Below are 19,737 nucleotides of genomic sequence, written 5' to 3'. Positions count from 1 at the left end.
TCAACCAGGTTTCCCTCGGCCTACCTCTACCTCTTCTTCCTCTAGTAGTCCACTCTGGCACATCCTGTATTAAACTACCTTCTTTTCTGTATATGTGCCCCAGCCACTTCCAGCGAGACAGTCTCACATATTCATTAACTGGTTCCACTCTCGTAATATCCCTTACTCATGCATTTGTAACTCTGTCATGCCACTTTACCCCAAGAATCCTTCTCAGTATTTTATTCTCAAATACTAATACTATCTGATCTGTTGCAATTGTACTGTACCATGACTCATGCCCGTAAATTAAAATTGGTCTAACAATGGATTTGTAAATTTTCACTTTAGTATGTACCGAAAGCATATTATTATTCCAAACAGATTTCAACATTCCAACAGCTCGCCAGGCCTGTCTAATCCTCTCCTCAATTTCATTGTTTAATGATCCATTAGATGATACAATCGTTCCCAGATATTTAAAGTTTTCTACATTCTTCACCACATTATTCCCAATTACACAATCGATTTGGTTCTCCAAGTTCATGTTAATAATTTCAGTCTTTCCACAATTTATTACCAATCCCACTTTTTCTCCTTCCTCCACCAGACAATCTAGCATCCTCTGCATCTCGTAAATACTTCCGCAAATCAGTACAATATCATCAGCATAGTCCAAATCCACCAGGTTCTTATTTTCTTTCCACTTAATTCCTGCACCTGTTCTCCTTACAACCTTTTTCATAACATAATCCATAACCAAAACAAACAACAATGGTGAAATAACTCCTCCTTGAATCACTCCTGATCTAACTAGAAATGGATCACTCAAAGAACCACCCACCATTACCTTCCAAAAAGTACCTTCATGCAGGCTTCTAATAATATTTACAAACTTTTCTGGTATACCATAGAATCTCATAATTTTCAACACAGCTCCACGTGAAACACTGTCAAACGCCTTTTCAAAATCCACAAAACACATACTAAGTGGCATTTTCATCTCATTAGCTTGTTGCATTAGATGCCTTACAATAAAAATCTGATCATTACAACCTCGACCCTTTCTAAATCCCGCTTGTTCTTCTCTTAAAATTTTATCAATTACAGGCTCTATTCTGTTAATAAGATTTTGGAAGACTTTTGCAACTACAGGTGTCAATCTTATCCCCCTCCAATTGCCACACAAACTTAAATCACCCTTTTTTGGTATTTTTATAATCACTCCATTTTTCTACTCTTCTGGAATTCCACCATTATCCCAGGCCACATTAAACCGTCACGTCCCGAGGTTTTCCGCACCTCCGACATCCCCCAGTCCCGAGGTATTTTTGAACATTTTCTTTTTGGCTAAAACCTCCGCTTTTGGTGAGAAACATCGAAAATTCATAGAGAAATCGCTCACCTGAGGTTTTAAAAACTCAATCCAGGTAGGGGTTCCTCCTTACCTGACTGGGTTTTCTAACAAGCTGGCACCAAAGAAAACGAGTTCTATGGGAGGGTAACTATTTTATCCACTCATAAACGGTATTTATCTATTTACTTGGTACGAATTTACATGTAGTAAGCAACGTTGGGTCTGGTTAGTACTTGGATGGGTGACCGCCTGGGAACACCAGATGCTGTTGGCATCCCTACGTGTCAAGTGGGGTTGGTGGAGGATTAGTGCCCCTCCCTGTAAAACAATTAACTCTAAGCCATTGGCCACCCCGTCTGGGATACATGGCGTCTGGCAATGGATGGATGGATGGATGAGAGTATATTGGTCTTCAAGCAGTAATATAGGCATTATATGCATTGTTTCACTCACTAACTAATCACCATTCATGACCTTTTTTTCCCACATTACCTGATCATCATTTCTGACTGTTTCTTCCTGTAATGCTATGTAAACCTTGTCCTCCACATTGTCATCGATTGGGGAATCACTCTGGCCCTGAATGTCTTTATTGGCCAGGTCACTGGTAACAGGTGAATTGCAGAGACAATGGCGTGAGGGGGGGAGGGGGGAGGTTATGCGGTGTAAGGCATTGTCCCTGCTTGGCATCTTGTAGAGGAATAGAGGAAGGTGTCCCATGTATAAATACGAAAAATCACGCGCGAAAATTGAAAACTGTGCAAATTAGGGACCTTGCAATTGCACGACATACCGGTACGTCGCCGGGACTGGCAAATGCAAATCGTTGCAACGTACCCATACGTCGACGGGACAGGGCGGGTTAAAAAGTTTCAAAAGTGCATTCATCAACTTGTCATTTTCCACCTTAAGCATTTCAGGGAATATTCCATCCTCTCCTGGGGCCTTAAAATTCTTTAACTCCTTTATAGATTTTGCTACCTCTTCCAAAGTTATATCCCCTGTTTCTATCTGCAAATCTCTCTCGGCTGGCAAAATGTCCTCTTCAACTGGGATTGGTCTATTTAGAACAGATTCAAAGTGCTCTTTCCACCTTCCTTTTATATCCAAATCTTTAGTCATCAAATTACCATTTCTATCTCGTACAGGTATTTCCTTCCTTCTCTTTTCAGTCCCAGTTAACTCCTTTATGGCCTGATACACTGCTCTTGTGCTCTGACCGTCATTTTTACTTAATTTAATTTCTGTCTCTGTCGCCTTTTCATCATATAGTCTCCTCTTATCACGTCTAACGAGTCTTTTTACTTCAGAATGTAAACTCCAGTACTTTGCTCTAAGTACTTCAATTACCTGGCCATCAACTTGTTGTTCTTCACTTCTTAACTTAGCCTCTTTCCTTTTCTGAAAGGGTCACGCGGGGGCATTGTTCTGGGGCTAACACGCTGCCTTTTCACTCCCTTCCCAAATTCCTTGCCTTGCTGCACTAACGGCTCCTTTCCCTTGGAGCTAGAGACTACTTCCTACACTGAAGCACTCACTGTAGCACTTTCTGGCACGATAACCTCACCCGGCTCATCACACGATTCACCTGAATTGTCAAAATCATTGTCCATCATCACCATGGACAATTCTGCAAGTTCACGTGCCACTGCAGAGTCACTTAAGTCCTTTCCTGCTTCCCTCACTACTTTTCTTAGGGGTAGAGGTCACGGGGCCCTTTGCAATGGGCGCAGAAGCGGCAGGAATGGCGGGACGCGAGTGCGACATGGTTTCACTACAGCGGAGGACAAGGAACTAAATGCCGCGGCTCATCTGAGAAGGGAAGGGTTGACAATGACACTGAGGCTGACTGCTGCTAACTTACATGCTAATTTTTTATAGGTAGAAAATCTCGGTAATACATAAAGAAATAGGTAGTTCCTGGTGAATGTAAATGTCACTTAGGCTTCTCCCTTCCTTTCTGATACAGTATATATTTTTATTACAGACATCGATTACAAGGCATAATTCAAAGGGGAAATTACCGTGGTAATGTAGCAAATGAATGCACGTGAGGTGTTGTCAGGTGATAATTAGCCAATTCCTGGTGTATAACACTATCACTTACCTTATTTTTTTTTGGTATATATTATTTTGTATAAGTATAGGGCATAGGGCTTATTTCAATGGATGAAATCTGTGGAAAAATCCGGGGGAAATTTGCGTAGTGCAGCGCGGCGTGGGAGGTGAGAGGACAGGGTAATGGAGGGCAGGGAAGGAGGGGAGTCACGAAGGGGGTAAAATCGCTAAAATGTCAACAATGGATGGGAGTACAGATGAGATTTGGAGTGCTGACTAGTGTTGGACATTGGCAGTACTGATAGATGATACAAGCCACCACTTGAGAGCCCGGGATAATTCAAAATAACACAGAATCACAAAAGTGACGCCACGCGGTATGATCCATTGTGGCCGAGCATCACGAAAGTGACGCCCCGCGGTTAAGGGGTTATGCATTGTTAGCACTGAGGCAAATGAGGGTAAAAAGTACAAGAATCAGACAAATTTTAATGTCAGTCATGAGGAAATTAGAGGTGGAGAGAGATGGAAGCACAGCACCGGAATCACATTAGGTGGAACTGGAGGAGAAAGTCTGGACAAACAGTCCTGCCTTTCCAGTTAAAGAAGCACCTACAGAACCATCTGAACAGAAAGAGGGAGGAAGAAGGAAGAAATAAAGTTGTTAGGAAGACTTTCAGCAAGATGGCAGAAAGAGCAGGAAGAATCTGAGTCAGAGGGTTCAGAGCATTTAGTAAGAATGAAATTATTCTTAGTATATTGGCAGGGAGTAGACTGTAGCACCAGTCGATCACTCCTGCGGAAGGTGGGAATGCTGGCGAGAGGGAGAGCTGGAGCTCCTGTTTCACTAGACTAGAATTGGCCAGCATACTCTCCCAAACACTTTTCTCTAATTATCTCATGCACTCCTCTAAATGCGCTTTACATACCAAACATACTCCACTATGTCATGGGGGTTGGTACAAGCAAGGGCATTTGGCCAGAAAAACTACCTTCCTACCTAGTGGTGGACCTGAGGGTAGGCATTGCGCAGACTCCACTAGTGTAGTTCTGGGATCAGGATGGGTTTGGGCTTGGATCTGTGCCAGAGAGTACAGGGTATTGCCACTCCCAAGCTGCTGCTTCTGCCCAACAGAGAGGGGCCTGAACCTGGCAGTAATGACCAGGAGGCTGCCCTATTAGTGGATGCATAATGGCAAGGCAATTACAGAGCCAAGGTGCACCTTGGAAAGCGTCCCTGTAGCCAACCTTGCAGGGTGCTCCAAGGCCACTGCCACAGCCACTGGCCATGGCTGGTGGAGTATGGGTTCCTGGTCCACATCAGGACTTGAGACTGTGGTGGTGAGCAGGACCTGAAATCCATCTCTCCCTTCATTTATCTGCCTTATGACAAAAACGGAAAGCAAAAACATGAAAAGCAGGCCTGTAGTAATGAAACTGCCTAAGGGGTTCAGACTGGCATCGTGGAATGTAGGTAGTTTGAAGGGTAAAGCAGGGAAAGTTGTAGACTCTGAGTGAGGGGCAGGAGAATGTCTGTTGCCTACAGGAAGTCAGGGAGAGTCAGCTAAGATGACAGCTGGGAAGGACTTCATTATATGTATTAGGTCTGTCCAAAAAGAAACCAAATTTTTTAAACAGTGCACCAACTATCTGGCAGGTGTGATGACAAAGCGAGTGCTGTGTGACACCTTTAAGCTTTAGTCTAACACTAGCCATATCACGTATGTCAATTGGTCATCAAGGTACACCCCCTTGAAAGAAAGTGTATTTATTGCACTTGGCAAATTATCTTCTCTCTCTCTTATCATCTGAAATTACTGACCTTTCAGGATGGATTTCACCTTTGGGGGAAAAAAAAAAAAAAAATCCAGAGAGTGAGGCAACTTGCGTATGACATTTGTCTTGCGCTCTGCCAAAAAGACATGGATAAGGAATGACATGTGAGCAGGGGCACTATCGTGGTGTAGTGGGCAATGAGAAAGCTTGGGAATGAGGAGTGACTGGTTAGAGTGGTTATGGCTATGTATGTGGGTGCTTGCACCGAGGTGAAAGTGAATGGAGATTTGAGGGAAGAATTTTGCATGAATGTTGGCATCCATCTGGGGTAAGTCCTGAGCCCTTTATTGTTTGTCATGGTGCTTGAAACTCTCTCCGAAGACTTAGAAATGGACTCCCATGGGAGATGCTGATGACTTATTGTTGACTGCAGAAAGTAAATGGGAGGTGAAGGAAAGATGCAGGAAAGGGAGAGATGGAATGGGGTACAAGGGTTTGAGAGTAAATATATATAGAAGTGATGACAGCTAAGGCTGGTGGCAGTACTGTCAAACCAGAGGAAGTGTGGCCAAGTTCAGTTTGCCAGAACGGTGTGAGACGTAACTCCATCTTGGGCAGCATTTGCAATAAGTGGGTGCTTAAGAGATGCAGCAGTATTAGAGGTGCGCCATGAAATATTGCTGATTTCGTTTGCGTGGTGTGTCAAGGAGCCCATGCAGAGATTATCAGGAGTGAACGGAATCATCTTGCTGGAAAAACTCTTGAGTGTGTGGAAGAGTTTTCTTATTTGGGGGACACGTTAAGTGCTGGAGGTGGAGATGAAGCTACCTTTGTGGTTAGAGTGCAGAGTGACTAAAGGAGATTCAAGGAGCTGTTGCCTCTTCTCACAATGAGATGACTCCCCCTCCATGCTATGGGATCTTTGTGCGTGGGTGTTAGGAGTGTAATGCTGTATGGTAGCGAGGCTTACACAGTAAAGGATGAGCATATTTGTAAGATCAAACATAAAGAAGTGACAATGAATAGATGGATGTATAGTGTGTCCTTGAATATAAGGCCTGCGGCACAAGGATTACAACTGAAAGTTAAGAGGAAGGATGGGACTGGAATGTATTAGTGTTGTGATGAAAAGAGGTAGAGTGAGATGATTTTGGACAAATTGAGACGATGGAGGATGACAGCTGGGTGCGGAGGGTAAGAAGTGTGACTTCAGGGATAAGGGACTGAAGAGTGAGGCTGCCGGAGATCTAGCAGCATAGAGAGCTGCCATTAGCCCCTTAACCCTTTAACCGCGGGCTTGTTTTGCTTTTTCTTGCGGCTCCCGCAGGCATATTCGTGCTCCGACAGATTCTCTAAAAATATTTGCCAAAAATCAGTTATTAGTCCTAGAATATTAAAATCACATATGCTTATGGCACATACCTTCAGCTTTCTCCTGGGGTGTTTGTTGAACCTTCGTCGAGTACCGCAGGACTTGTGGAGACCTCTGAAATTGGGTAACGAAGTCTCCACCTTACACTTCCCGACAACCTGTAATATGATTACCACAGCCTGATATTATCACTAGAAACACTATTCTATGATTCTCAAATGGTTTGGAATCCATACTCCAAAAAAAAAATACTGTGAAAGCAATGAAAATTACGAGGGCATATGACCTTCCCACTTGCGCTAGTTCGCCGCTGGTGTTCTGTCATTTATTATTCATAAAAACACTCACACTTTATATTTCTAGTACTATATAACACTTATATATATCTACAGTCTTTATCAATAATTTTCCTTCAGTAATAGTAGTTTATTATCACAGTAGGCATTCAATTTCTTTCAGTAAAATACATAGCATTCACTTTTTCGTCCTGTATACTAGCATTGAGAGTGAATGTCACTTTCACCTTCACTCTCATAACTCATAGTATTCATACATGCTAGAGTGAAACTTTCACTTTCATTACTCCTAGTATATATAATCGTATTCTTATAATACTAATCATTTACATTTCTATTTACGTTCTCTATTTTATTTATATTATTTACATTTCTATTTTATTTACACTGTGTTATGCACTGTCACTTGAAGTAACTTATAAAACTATTTTCCACTGTTCACTTATATTTAAATTCATTGCTTTCACTTGCTGTTTACACATTATTTACACATTATATACATTTCCACTTGCACTGTTTTACTCAATAGAAAGATCGTAGTCACTCTTTATCAATTGTCTGCCCTTGACCTCTTTCCACACGAGGTTTAGTAGGGGGTAAAGGTCACAGGGCCCTTTGCATGGGGCTAAAAAGCGGAGGAAGTTAGCAGGAACGAATCAGACGTACTTTCACCTTGAAAGACGACAGTGAACTGATAGTGGTGGCCTCCTGCTGCCTGGCTAAGGTGAGTGCAATACTACCAACTTCAGCCTTGTGAGACCTGCTAATATATAGCAATGAAATGATTGGCAGGAAACTAAGACAATACATAATAAATTAGGTAGTTCTAGGTGAATGTAAATATCACTTAGGCTTCTCCCTTCCCTCCTTATATGTATATTTATTATGAAAATAGATTATACGGCATATTTCAAGGGGAAATAAACAGCGAAAATTAGCGAACGAGTGCACGTGAGGTGTTGTCAGGTGATAATTAGCCAATTCCAGGTGTATGGCACTATCACTTACCTTATTTCTTTTTTGTATATATTATTTGGTATAAGAATAGGGCATAGGGCTTATTTCAATGGATGAAATCAGTGGAAAATTCCAGAGAAGATTTACTTAGCGTAGAATACAGTGTGGTGGCCTGCAATAATTAGGTAGTTCCAGGTGAATGTAAATATCACTTAGGCTTCTCCCTTCCTTTCTTATATATATTTTTATTACGAAAATAGATTATACGGCATATTTCAAGGGGAAATAAAACAGCGAAAATTAGCGAATGCGTGCACGTGAGGTGTTGTCAGGTGATAATTAGCCAATTCTAGGTGTATGGCACTCTCACTTACCTTATTTCTTTCTTGTATATATTATTTGGTATAAGAATAGGGCATAGGGCTTATTTCAATGAATGAAATCAGTGAAAAATTCAAGGGAAGATTTACTTAGTGTAGCACAGCCGGGCAGGCGAGAGGATAGGGTAATGGAGGGGAGGTAGGGAGGGGAATCAAGAACGGGGAGAAATGGCTAAACTGTCAACAATGGATGGGAGTACAGATGAGATTAGGAGTGCTGACTAGTGTTGGACACTGGCAGTACTGATAGATGATACAAGCCACCACTTGAAAGCCTGGGCGAATTCAAAATAACACAGAATCACAAAAGTGACGCCCCACGGTATGATCCCAAGCGTCACGAAAGTGACGCCCCGCAGTTAAGGGGTTAAAAGTGGGCATCGGAATGGCGTGACATACCCTCAAGAAAGGCATAATCGGCGAGTGCGATATGGTGGGGTGTTTGTGGGGTGGTAGGGGTAGTGATGGGGTGGTGCAGGGAGGGGGTTGGGAGTGGTGAAGGGGTGGGGTTGGGACTGGTGAGGGGTGGGGTTGGGAGTGGTGAGGGGTGGGGTTTGGAGGATGGGAGGCAAGGGCTAGGGGGGGTGAGTGCAATGGGGGGATGGGGCAATTGGGTGGTTGGGGTGGGGCTGTGTGGGTGTGCTGGTAGGGGGGTGGGGAGGTTTGACTGCATATGCGGACACCAGTCATTTTGGCCCTAGTAACCTCAGACAGCATATGTGGACACCCATCTTTTAGGGGTTACGTGACCAAAGCTGACACATGCTTGCATGCAGGGGCCTTTATAAACAATATATGATGACATCAAAGAACAGACTTAGCACGATTCTGGGGAGAAGCATAAAAGTTATGATTCAAGGGAGGGATGGTGCCTGTATCTTTTGTAAGCCTCCTCCTTACTGTGAACAGCATTACAAGAATCACAATTAACCATTTTTTTTTTTTTTTTTTTTTTTTTTTCATTTGTCTGAATGTAAGAGAATGGAGTGTATGCTTCCATGGTTGAGAGAATAACCTTCATAATGTGCAAGGCCTAATCAGATGGCTCTTGGCCATGGATGCAATAATCATTCCAGAAAAAGTTAAAGCAATACTGCCCGAGGGCATCCCAATCAGCAGCTCCATTCTCACAATGCCACTTCTTGGGAGGATCCACAGGTCACACTGGAGTGATAGGACAGGTTTCGGTTATGAAATTGTAATAGGAGAGGCCTGGTGGAGAGAAAACATTAACTAAGTCAGCAGAGTGAGTAGTGGTAAGGAAAAGGTTTCGTATGTTGGAAATGTTTCCAAAGTGTTCAGTGAGTGTACTTATGCTTATGTCTCTTTTGCAATCTGTAATAGTTTGCATGCTTTTCTTCGAGTTTTCTCATTTGGCAAACACTATAAAATAGAAACTGAATTTATTATTTATTGATTTGTGATTCTGTTTCAAATATTGCACTAGCTACAGTATGTCTGAAAGCGAGTAACCAGCCAGCTAGTCAGCATGCTCACATGCTATCATGTGTCAACACTGTTCAATGTTCACACTTGCCACCACCCCCTCCACCACTACCTCAACCACCAAACTAATATGCAGGCACATCCTTCTTGTTTATTTCCAAGCCAAGTATCTAACTTGACCTTCATACTGAGCCATTTTTAACTGTAATTCATAAAATAATGAGCAGACCCATCAAAGTGTTTGTTGTCACCAACACATGAGTAGCAAATAGCAAAACTATAACTAGCTCCATAATTACTATTGCCATATAACTCCAATTAGTGCTTAATTCAATTAGCACTCAGTCATTCTGAAATCCATCTACAGCGTCATGAGGGATATTGATGGTACTGTTTCAATACTGATAAATATTAGGCAGAAAATAGATAACTCATTTATGTGTGTGTCTTCTTTATGAAACTTTCTTAGATGGAAGGAAGTGGCAAAGCAATGCTTCCATACACTCCAGCAGCATTGCACACCTGATAATAAACATATGTGGCATGAGAGATATCTTGAGATGCACGACTAATAGACAATACACGTTATCAGAACACTCTGCAGAAGCTTGGCTGGGCATTTCTTCATGCCAACCTGTTAGTATAAGTTAGAAAACTCTTACATAGGGATATCTTTCTATGCTAGGGATTTGAATAAATGGGAATACTCTGTCATATAATGAAAAATGGTACAAAAAAGGGGGAATGCCGATAAATTAAAATTTGCATATCGGTCATTTGGATATGGGGGATTCCTGTAGCACTATTGAGAACTATGCAAGGAGAACCCATACAAGTGGACCATGCCGAAGGGGAGGGTCTATTGCATATTACCATAACAACAGATGACCTCATTACCAAGATACAACATCCACAAACTATTTATGCACTTGGGAAAGGATCCTTGAACCTTGAAAATCAATAGGAATGACCTTAGCCACAGATCAACACGAATGCACAGTAGTAAAACCAAAGTTGGCTTGGTTACTAATACTGTATATGGTATCCACCATCTGTGTTGTGTAGATGTTGAGGGGACTGTGGTTTGACTGGAACCTTTAACCCGTACAATCCCGCCGTCGGCATGATGCCGACAGTACAAAACGTCTCGATTAATCACAGTGACGTGATGGTGCCGACAGCAAAATTTGAGAGCTGTAGCACATCTCAAACTTCTTTAATCTAGCTAGTTTATTGCTAAGAAGTAGCTTAATGTATTGGCAACATTGTGTCCAATCAGCTGTAGTACTGAGTTTGGTTCTACGTGGGTGGGTAATATCAGTGTGCCACCGTCCGTCGTAGCATCAGAATGTCGCGAAAATCACACCATTTTTCCGCCTCATTGGGTTGGAGGAGGCTGTTGAAACTGTCACATGGACCCTTCTGTCCTTTCATTTAGTGATTCTTCAGAAGAGAAAGACCTGGATGCCTATTCTGGGGAGGAATATGAGCCAGTGGAGGACACTGAGAAAGGGGAATCCCCCATTCTCCTCCCCCCCCCCTCATTCTCTCTCATCCTGCCCAGCTGGGTGGGAAAATGTTGCTCACAGCTTGAGAAACTGGGCTAAAAACACAACAGACGGCCATCCTGCTCTTATTTCTCCTATAAGGAGTACTTTTTTTGGCTTTTCCTTGACTTATATGTCCTTTTGGATTGTTTTATGCGATAAAATTTTTTTCTAATTTTGGTCTGGGATTAGGTGGGTATAAAATTGCTAAAATGCCTGGGATGGCATGGGTTAAAATCAATATAGCTGGTTTGCTATAAACTAACTGTATATGAAAATTAAGTGCACAAAGGTGCCCTGCTTCAGAGAAACAGCATCAACAAGATACAATGCATCGTGGGGTTCAAAGCAGGGAGGAAAAGGACCTAGAACCTTGAAAACCATTATGCTTAACCTACAGTATATGCCAGTGAAGTGTGTAAAGCTATGCAAGCATATGTGGCACACTTGCTAAGGTATGGCATCCACAAGCTCTGATGATATGCAGGTCATCCATTCAGTTATTATAGGATAAAACATGGACATGGAGCACCCAACATCATGCTGCAATCAAGGAAATATTATTGGTCAATATCTCATGCACAATCACAGAGAAGCCCCCAGATATGAGCAACATATGCCTGCAGGAGCAGATGTACCATATGTCCTAGAAGACTGCAAGGCAAAAGAGGGAAAGAGCATAAAAGAATGCTCTCTAACATGCACAACCAGGGAAATCAAGGAGAAGACAGGGCTCTGCCCTGTGACAAGGACATTGCTTATAAATCCAAATCAAGCCAGACTATGGGGGAAAAACTAGCACTCAAACCTTTGTGAAGCCAATTTATGGATAAAACACGGTACAGTACACCCTCATTATCGACGGGGGTTAGGTACCTAAGATACCCGTCGATGCCTAAAACCGTCGATACCGATTTTCGTCTGGTCTGGTACCCTTTGTTTATATATTTTAGTATCCCTTCAATCACTCATATGTAATATGCAGTTTAGTTTTAGTGTTTCTTAGAAATAAATTAGTTAGGCAATTGAAAAACTGAATATCATAAAAAAACTACTGATATTAAGTAAAGAATTATGGAAAAAATAGCATAATCTCTGATGTTGATGCATAGTGGTCGTACGCTGGACCTCAACTTGTAATGGCTGCTGTATCGTCACTTCTCTCTCCACTTACACCTCACTCCATCTAAAAATAAAAGGCGAAACCAGCAGTTGTAGCCATCCATACGTTTACATAACCGAGTGTGTAAAAAAAAAAAAAAAAAAAAGCAGCAGTGGTGGTCATTCATACGTTCTAATAACTGAGAGTGTGAGGCAAGTGTTATGTTAGATCAGCTGTTCGCACCGATCTTCACAACACACACGTGGTGCTGCTAGCTCATACCAGAGAGACCACGCTCTCCTATTTACTTTCATTCTCAAGAGCTTCCTTTCATTCTTGTATTCCATTTCTCCCAGACCTAAATTTTCACGACTGTATGGTAGTTTATGCTATCAAAGATGAATCTTAGCCTAGCTTTCGCTAGGATCTTCTTTTAGGAAAATTCAACTCTCCTTATGCTCGTATATTTCATATTTAATCTCTGCTTAACTTTTGCAAGAAATATCCTTTATTGACAAAAAATCCAACTCGTCTTTAACATTATAACAAATTCTATATCTTAAACAGTAAACTATACAGAAATGTAATTCTGCTCACCATTCAGTTTACTGTAGTGCTGTCAGTTTTTGGAGACTGGTCTGAAGAAGTGCTCAATTTTGGTCTGAGATATTTCCCTCCTCATAGATCGCTGAATCTCCACGTAGAGCATCATGGCACTTTCCAGCAACCTCTTCGTTTTAAGAGACCTCTCAAGCAATGAATCTATTTCAAACAGACGATCAGTGAGGGCCCGTGTCATTCTTAACACTTCTCCTAGGTTTTCCAGAGTAAGTGTGGGGAGCTGTTCCTCTTCTAGTTCATCCTCAACCTGCTCTCGAACCTCGATGAGTTGTTCTAGATCCTCATCTGTCAGGGCTTCACCAGCATGTCCCAGAAGTTCATCTTCTATCTCCTCAGGTTGTAAATTTGAAAAACCGTCACCACCAACTTCATGAGCCAGTTTCACAATGTTGAGTAACTGGGGAACAACAGAGGGGAATCCTTGGAAATCGTTTACGACGTCAGGCCATAATTTTCTCCAACACGAGTTCACACATTTTGTTGTCAACTCGTCACAACTTTCTTTAATGAAAGCTATGCATTGGGCGATATTATACTGCCTCCATATTTCCCTGCTTGTGGCCTCACTTTTCTCATCAAGAGACTCCCTGATCATGGCAAATGTTTTCTCTGCATATTTTGCTTTGAAAATGGCGATGACTCCCTGATCCATTGGTTGCAAAATTGAGGTTGTATTCTTGGGGAGGAAGACAACCTCAACGTTGGGGTGGGCAAATTTTAAACTTTCTGGATGCCCAGGGCAGTTGTCCAAAACAAGGAAAACTTTAAATTCCATTCACAGGTTTGCCAGATATTTTTCCACCTCTCGGACAAAACAGTTGTGGAACCAATCAAGAAACAATTCAGCTGTCATCCATGCTTTCTTGTTTGATCGGTAAAACACAGGCAAGAGGTTCATGTCTCTATTTTTTAAAGCACGTGGACGTTTGGAATGATACAGGAGCATGGGTTTTATCATATGTCCTGCTGCATTACCACACAACAGCACAGACACACGATCTTTTGCTGCTTTAAAGCCTGGCGTACTTTTCTCCTCCTTTGAAATGTACGTTCTTTTAGGCATTTTCTTCCACCACAGGCCTGTTTCGTCTGCATTAAACACTTGTTCTGGCCTGTACCCTTTCTCCCTTATAAGTTCAGCAAAGTCATGTGGGTACGATTCTCCTGCTATCTGATCTGCTGAAGCTGCTACACCAGTCATCCTAATGTTATGTAGGCCATACCTTTTCTTAAAATTCTCGAACCAGCCCTTGCTGGCTGCAAATTTCTTTTGCCTAGCAGCACCAACATTACTAGGCCTATCACCATCCTCATTACTTTCATCACCATCATCACTATTTTCACCTGCCTCACTTTCATCACCATTATCTTCAACAACACCACTGCTTTCACCAGCAAACCGAGCATAGAGTTGTTTTGCTTTGTTTCTGATGAACTGGGAGTCTAGCGGCACGTGTTGACGGTTTACGTCCTCAATCCAAATATTCAGTACCTTTTCCATTTTCACCAAGGCATCATCTCTCACATGCATCGTTACTTTAGCCGATCCTGGTGTGCACGAAGCCAGAGCATCTTTAATGTCTTTTTCTCTCCGTTTTATGCCACGAACACTGGACTCATTCATGCCATACTCGCGACCAACCGCTGCATAGCTCATTCCACTTCTAAGTTTTTGTAATATTTCGTTCTTTACTTCCAAGGTAAGTACTTTCCTTGCTCTCTTAGCTGCCTTATTTCCAGTTGGAGTGTTACAAGGGCGCTTCGGAGCCATGATGATCGCGAAAGCACGATAGATGTGGCCGAACACGATGTGAGACAGTGAGAACAACAGACAAACGTGTACTGATGCTGTTGTTTGTTGGGTCGGCGGGAACATGCCGCGAGCAGCCAGAGACACCTGGCGGGATGGCGCGCAAACTTGCTAGGAGGTGCCAATACAATTCTTTATTTTTTTTATTTTTTTAATAATAATAATTTAACTCCCAGCAGAAAAAAAAACATCGATAATCAAATCCGTCAAAAAAAAAAAAACGTCGATAATGAGGGAGTACTGTACATGGGTACATATACATATCCTAGACAAGGGGGAGCACCATTTTTGTTCTCCTAAGGTAGTTGTAGTGAGGCTGCCTGGCGAGAAGATTAGCCATACCAGTGTAAGACATATAAGCTAGAACAAAATCGCCTAAGGGAGAATGATATTCATCACCAATGAACAGGAGAGCTGCTAGGACGCATATCAAACATTATCATGAGCATACAGTATGGCAACATTGTAAACAATCCTTCACTTGATTATCAAGTTACAGTGAAACTCTGGTCACAGATATGGAACCAAGCAGGGTCATTCGGACTGAAGGTTTCATCTCTAGTGTAACCCCGCATTTGCAGTAAAGTTACAGCCCCTCTCCTCGAATTATAATTTTTCCAAGATGATTCATTCCTTTCCATATACCTTGTTTTAGGCAGCAGTAGCAGTGGCTTAGGTCACATCTCTGTAGGTGGAACTGCAACTGACTACAAGCAACAACAATAATATTGTAACTAACAGTCATGCATTGAAAACTGCCTCAATCACCACAAACACCTTTATGAAAAGGATTATGTTGCCTATAAGGCTCTTTATCTGCCTTTCCAAGGTATATAATCCTGATACTAATGGAAAGAATACTGTACTTATTTTTAATGTCAACTACCTACCCTAGCATTCTGTAGCATAAGAACAGCACATACACTGCCACTCCCTTTGTCTCCACCGTCCACTGTCACCAGGACTGTTTGTTCTCCATCATTCCATGTATAAAGTTTGTACCATGGGGATGCAGGAGTGGCAACCACTGTCTCATTCTTGGTTTTCCTGGAAAACAGAGGTACGTTACTATCATTTTATGACCTAACTGCCATTATTACCCCTCACATTTCTCACTGTCATCAATCAATATCATTCCCTAGAACACAGCACAGTCAGGTTTTGGTATACATCAGCTTTGTATGCAAAAAAGTGACAGAATGATGAACTAAAAATTATACCTAGTTTTGCAATAACAACTGCAAAATTTCCTTATACAATTACCATGATGTACACGTATGACAATCCCGAGTGTACCTGTTGCCCTCCATGCAATTGACAGTCAGAAATTTGAGACAAGATGGCCACCCAGTGTTTACATTCACTGTGATTCTCTCCCATTCATTTCACTTTATGTGTACAAGGCCACTGAAACACCACTGCTATCACCAAGTAACAGTGCAAGTGTGCAACAAATAGTGCAGTGTGTGATATTAACCCTCTCAGGCACAGTCATGCGATTCACGTGTCATGTGGATTTTCTAAATTTGTTCAGTCACTCAAATCGCGTTCCTAAGCACAAAAAAATTAGCCAAAAATTAAGTTTCAGGCGAAATTGCGTCAAATTTTGACGCATTGTAGCGAGTACAGCACTTTCCAATGGTAAGGCATTGGCAACACTGAGCTGCCTCACTGGGCCTAGCACGTAGCGATATACCTCAGTCTCTTCCAAGCAGCCAGGCGGTGGGTTGCGTTGTGTCTTCAGTCCCTTTAAACTCCTACTAATTCTCCCCCTCCTTCCCGAGCTGAAGCCCCTACGGACTCAGTGTGATAATGCAATATTTATGAGCATATTTGTATGTGATATTGTCGATGGAACATAGATATATGTCACGAAAAGGAATTGTGTCTGTTATGAAGCGTTAGGCTTACGAGCCGATATGCGTGTTCACTGTTGCGGGGTTTCGCCTCTCACCCTCCCCAAGGCCCATGGCGTGATTACAAATACGTATATAATGAAGCCAATGCCTAAAGTGTATTTTGTGTGAAAGATACTGTGGCTGGCTTGGTAAAATTATGGAACCATAGTGTGGAATGGGGCAGGCATCACGTACAGTTTTTATAATCGGAAAGGAAGAATTAGAGGTGTTTGGTGATGGAATTATTGTGATTCTGATAGTGAAAATGCATATGGAATTGTGTGAAATATACGTCAAACATGCTGCGGGTGTTCGTGAAGGAGTGTGGTGTATGCCAATACAATAGAGTCGCAGTGAGTGTTCAGAGAAAAATATTTCATGCATTCACTGACTTAGCTAAAACAAAGTGCAAGTGTCAGAGACAAGAAATATGCCACAGCCACATATACATACGTATGTCGTGCAGCGAATGTTCGTGGAGAAATCTATTGTGTGGATCGCATGTGTTTTAGGCAAATGTATCGCAAGGAGAGAAGAAAATACGCCGCAGCCACAGACACACACACACATGCACACACACTCACCCACACCCACACGCTCACCCACATGCATACGCTCACCAACACGCACAAGCTCACCCACACACGCACACGTTCACTCATACAAGCACACGCTCACACACTACATAACTCCTCATCTTCAAGCTACTGCCAGCATCTCAACACCTCTGGAGGAAGTGAGTTATCTGTATTTTGTTGATCTGTATATTGACCTATTTCTATAGTTCAATATTTTTTACACAAATAAATAATGTTTTTTACATACACACACATGAGATGGAAGAAAGTTCAGCTTCTTTGTCAGAACCTAGCAAAAAGGCTAGTGGTCATGTCGAGTTTCTGACAACACTGTCAAAAACCTTATGATATTTTACGTGTATACTTTGAGTAAAAAAAGAAAATAATAAAACGTAACGAGCGAAAATATGTAGCCGTGGGTGAGGTAGGGAAAGAGTGTTTTTTATCTCGCGTGCGGGTGGGGAAGAGTATTCTACGTTTGTCGTCCAATTACTCCAAAACTATTGGACGTATCGATTTCCTGTATGACCCATGATAAAGAGCAGTAAATTCTATGTATGTTCATTTGCAGAATATAAGCCTCTGGGAACATTTTCTGTTGGAAAAGTTGGGGGAACAGACTTTCGGTAAAGTCGAAAGCGCTCGGAGGAGTAATCTCACTTTGTCAGCCAATTACTCGAAAACTATTGGACGTATCGATTTCCTATAAGAACCATGATAAAGAGCAGTAAATTCTACATATGCACCCAACATAACAATGTTATATCTATGATAAGAATTCGTTATGCAGGCGGGAATATTGCATATGCTGTGCGCACATCACGAAAGTGACTCATAACCCTGGTACACTAATTCATCAACTTTTCAGATACTAGTGCACACACAAAATCACTTCTTCCCCACATGACACCATAAAAGAAATACGATCAAATAAAATACGCACTGGTAACAAATCAGACATAACAATCGCCAATATATACATTCCACCCCAATCATCCCCCACAGTACCAAGCAATTACTCTCCACAGATACACCACATCACTAATATACCCATCATCATCCTGGGTGGTGATTTCAATGCCAAGGCGTCAGACTGGTCAACAACCCTGACACAGACAGAGGGCTAGTGCTATAATCCCAAACAGATAGTTTTTTTCATCCTCAACAATCTCCAATAACATACCCATATCCCACGTCAGGCCCTCCTCCCATCATCCTCAGACATCACCTTTTGTTCCCCAAACCTTGCCCCCACAGTATCCTGGAGAGCGGTCAAAACCTTTGGCTCTGACCACCTCCCAATCATCGTCACTACCAAAACCAGCATCTCCCCAGCTGGACACAGACACACATACACTAATTATAAGAGAGCAAACTAGGAGGTCTTCACAACTGAAACAGAACAACGCTTTGAAACATTAAACAGTACACCCATCACAAACATCAACACCGCTGTGCGCACTTTCAATACAGTTATTCAAAATGCTGACATAAGACACATCCCTACAGGTAACAAAAGGAGACACAACCCCAACTTCATACCAAAAATTCAAGGCCTCATTAGTCAATGTGACACACTACAACACTTTCCAACACTCCATATACAAGACACAGTACAACAAACACAAGAACTCAACATTCAAATAAACAATATCAGAAGAGCAAACACTTAATTGGAATAATTATCTCAAAACACTTGATCACAAAACAACCACCAGCAAACTCTACAAAACACTAAACAGCATCACTCTCTCCAACAACAACACTGCACAATCACACGTTGCCATCACAATAACAGACACCATACCCTCAAACAAACAACAAGCACTCTCATCAATCACTTTTCACACATCGGCCATCTAAACCCCCATTGCAATGATTGATGTGTCACCCGACGCAAGAGACAGTCCTCTACACACCCAGACTTCGAACTCTTCACTTACGAACAGATGAAGCAAATCATTAGCAACCTTAAGTACTCATCTGCCTGTGGCCCTGTCAACATAAGCAACATATACCTTAAACACCTTGGGCCACAAGGCATACAAGCACTCACCAACATATCAGACTACAGCTACTCACACAACATTAATACCCAACATCTGGAAGCATGATATTATCATCACTATCCTTAAACCCAACAAAGACCTCATGTTACCTTCCTCACACCGCCCCATCACACTCCTCTGCATCCCCTCCAAAGTCACTGAACGACTGGTATTACAATTAGTTTCACCTCACATCCCCCTAGCCTCATCACAACATGGTTTTAGGCCGCTGCACTCCACAAACACTCTTCTTACAGACCTCACACAGAAAGTTTTTGATGGCATCAATTTGGCTACACAACCACACAGAACACTGCTAGTCACACTAGATATCAGCAAAGCTTTTGATGCCATCCCCCACCATAAGCTCACAAACAAAATATTCAACAAAAACATACACAATAACACAAAAAGATGGCTGGCAAACTATTTAGCAGACAGATGTGCACATGTAACATTTGATGGTCAGTCATCGAACATCAGAAACTTCACAAACGGCGTCCCCCAAGGAT

The 19,737-nt window shown here is 42.0% G+C and overlaps 1 protein-coding gene across 1 annotated transcript in view; it reads right to left on the bottom strand.

The window, feature by feature from the left end:
* The window catches only part of LOC145417306 (uncharacterized), a 564,754-nt gene that overhangs the window by 445,468 nt on the left and 99,549 nt on the right, over positions 1 to 19,737 (bottom strand). Inside the window, exon 4 of the mRNA XM_080285979.1 lies at positions 15,592 to 15,748. Coding sequence (XP_080142105.1) covers positions 15,592 to 15,748 — 157 coding nt within the window. The remainder of the gene's footprint in view (positions 1 to 15,591; positions 15,749 to 19,737) is intronic.

The sequence above is a fragment of the Coenobita brevimanus genome, chromosome 110 (assembly GCF_032717465.1).
Source record: "Coenobita brevimanus isolate Jiangsu-jjx chromosome 110, ASM3271746v2, whole genome shotgun sequence".
NCBI lineage: Eukaryota > Metazoa > Arthropoda > Malacostraca > Decapoda > Coenobitidae > Coenobita > Coenobita brevimanus.
Note: the sequence above shows the minus strand (reverse complement) of the source record. Positions and strands in the feature narration are given on the sequence as shown.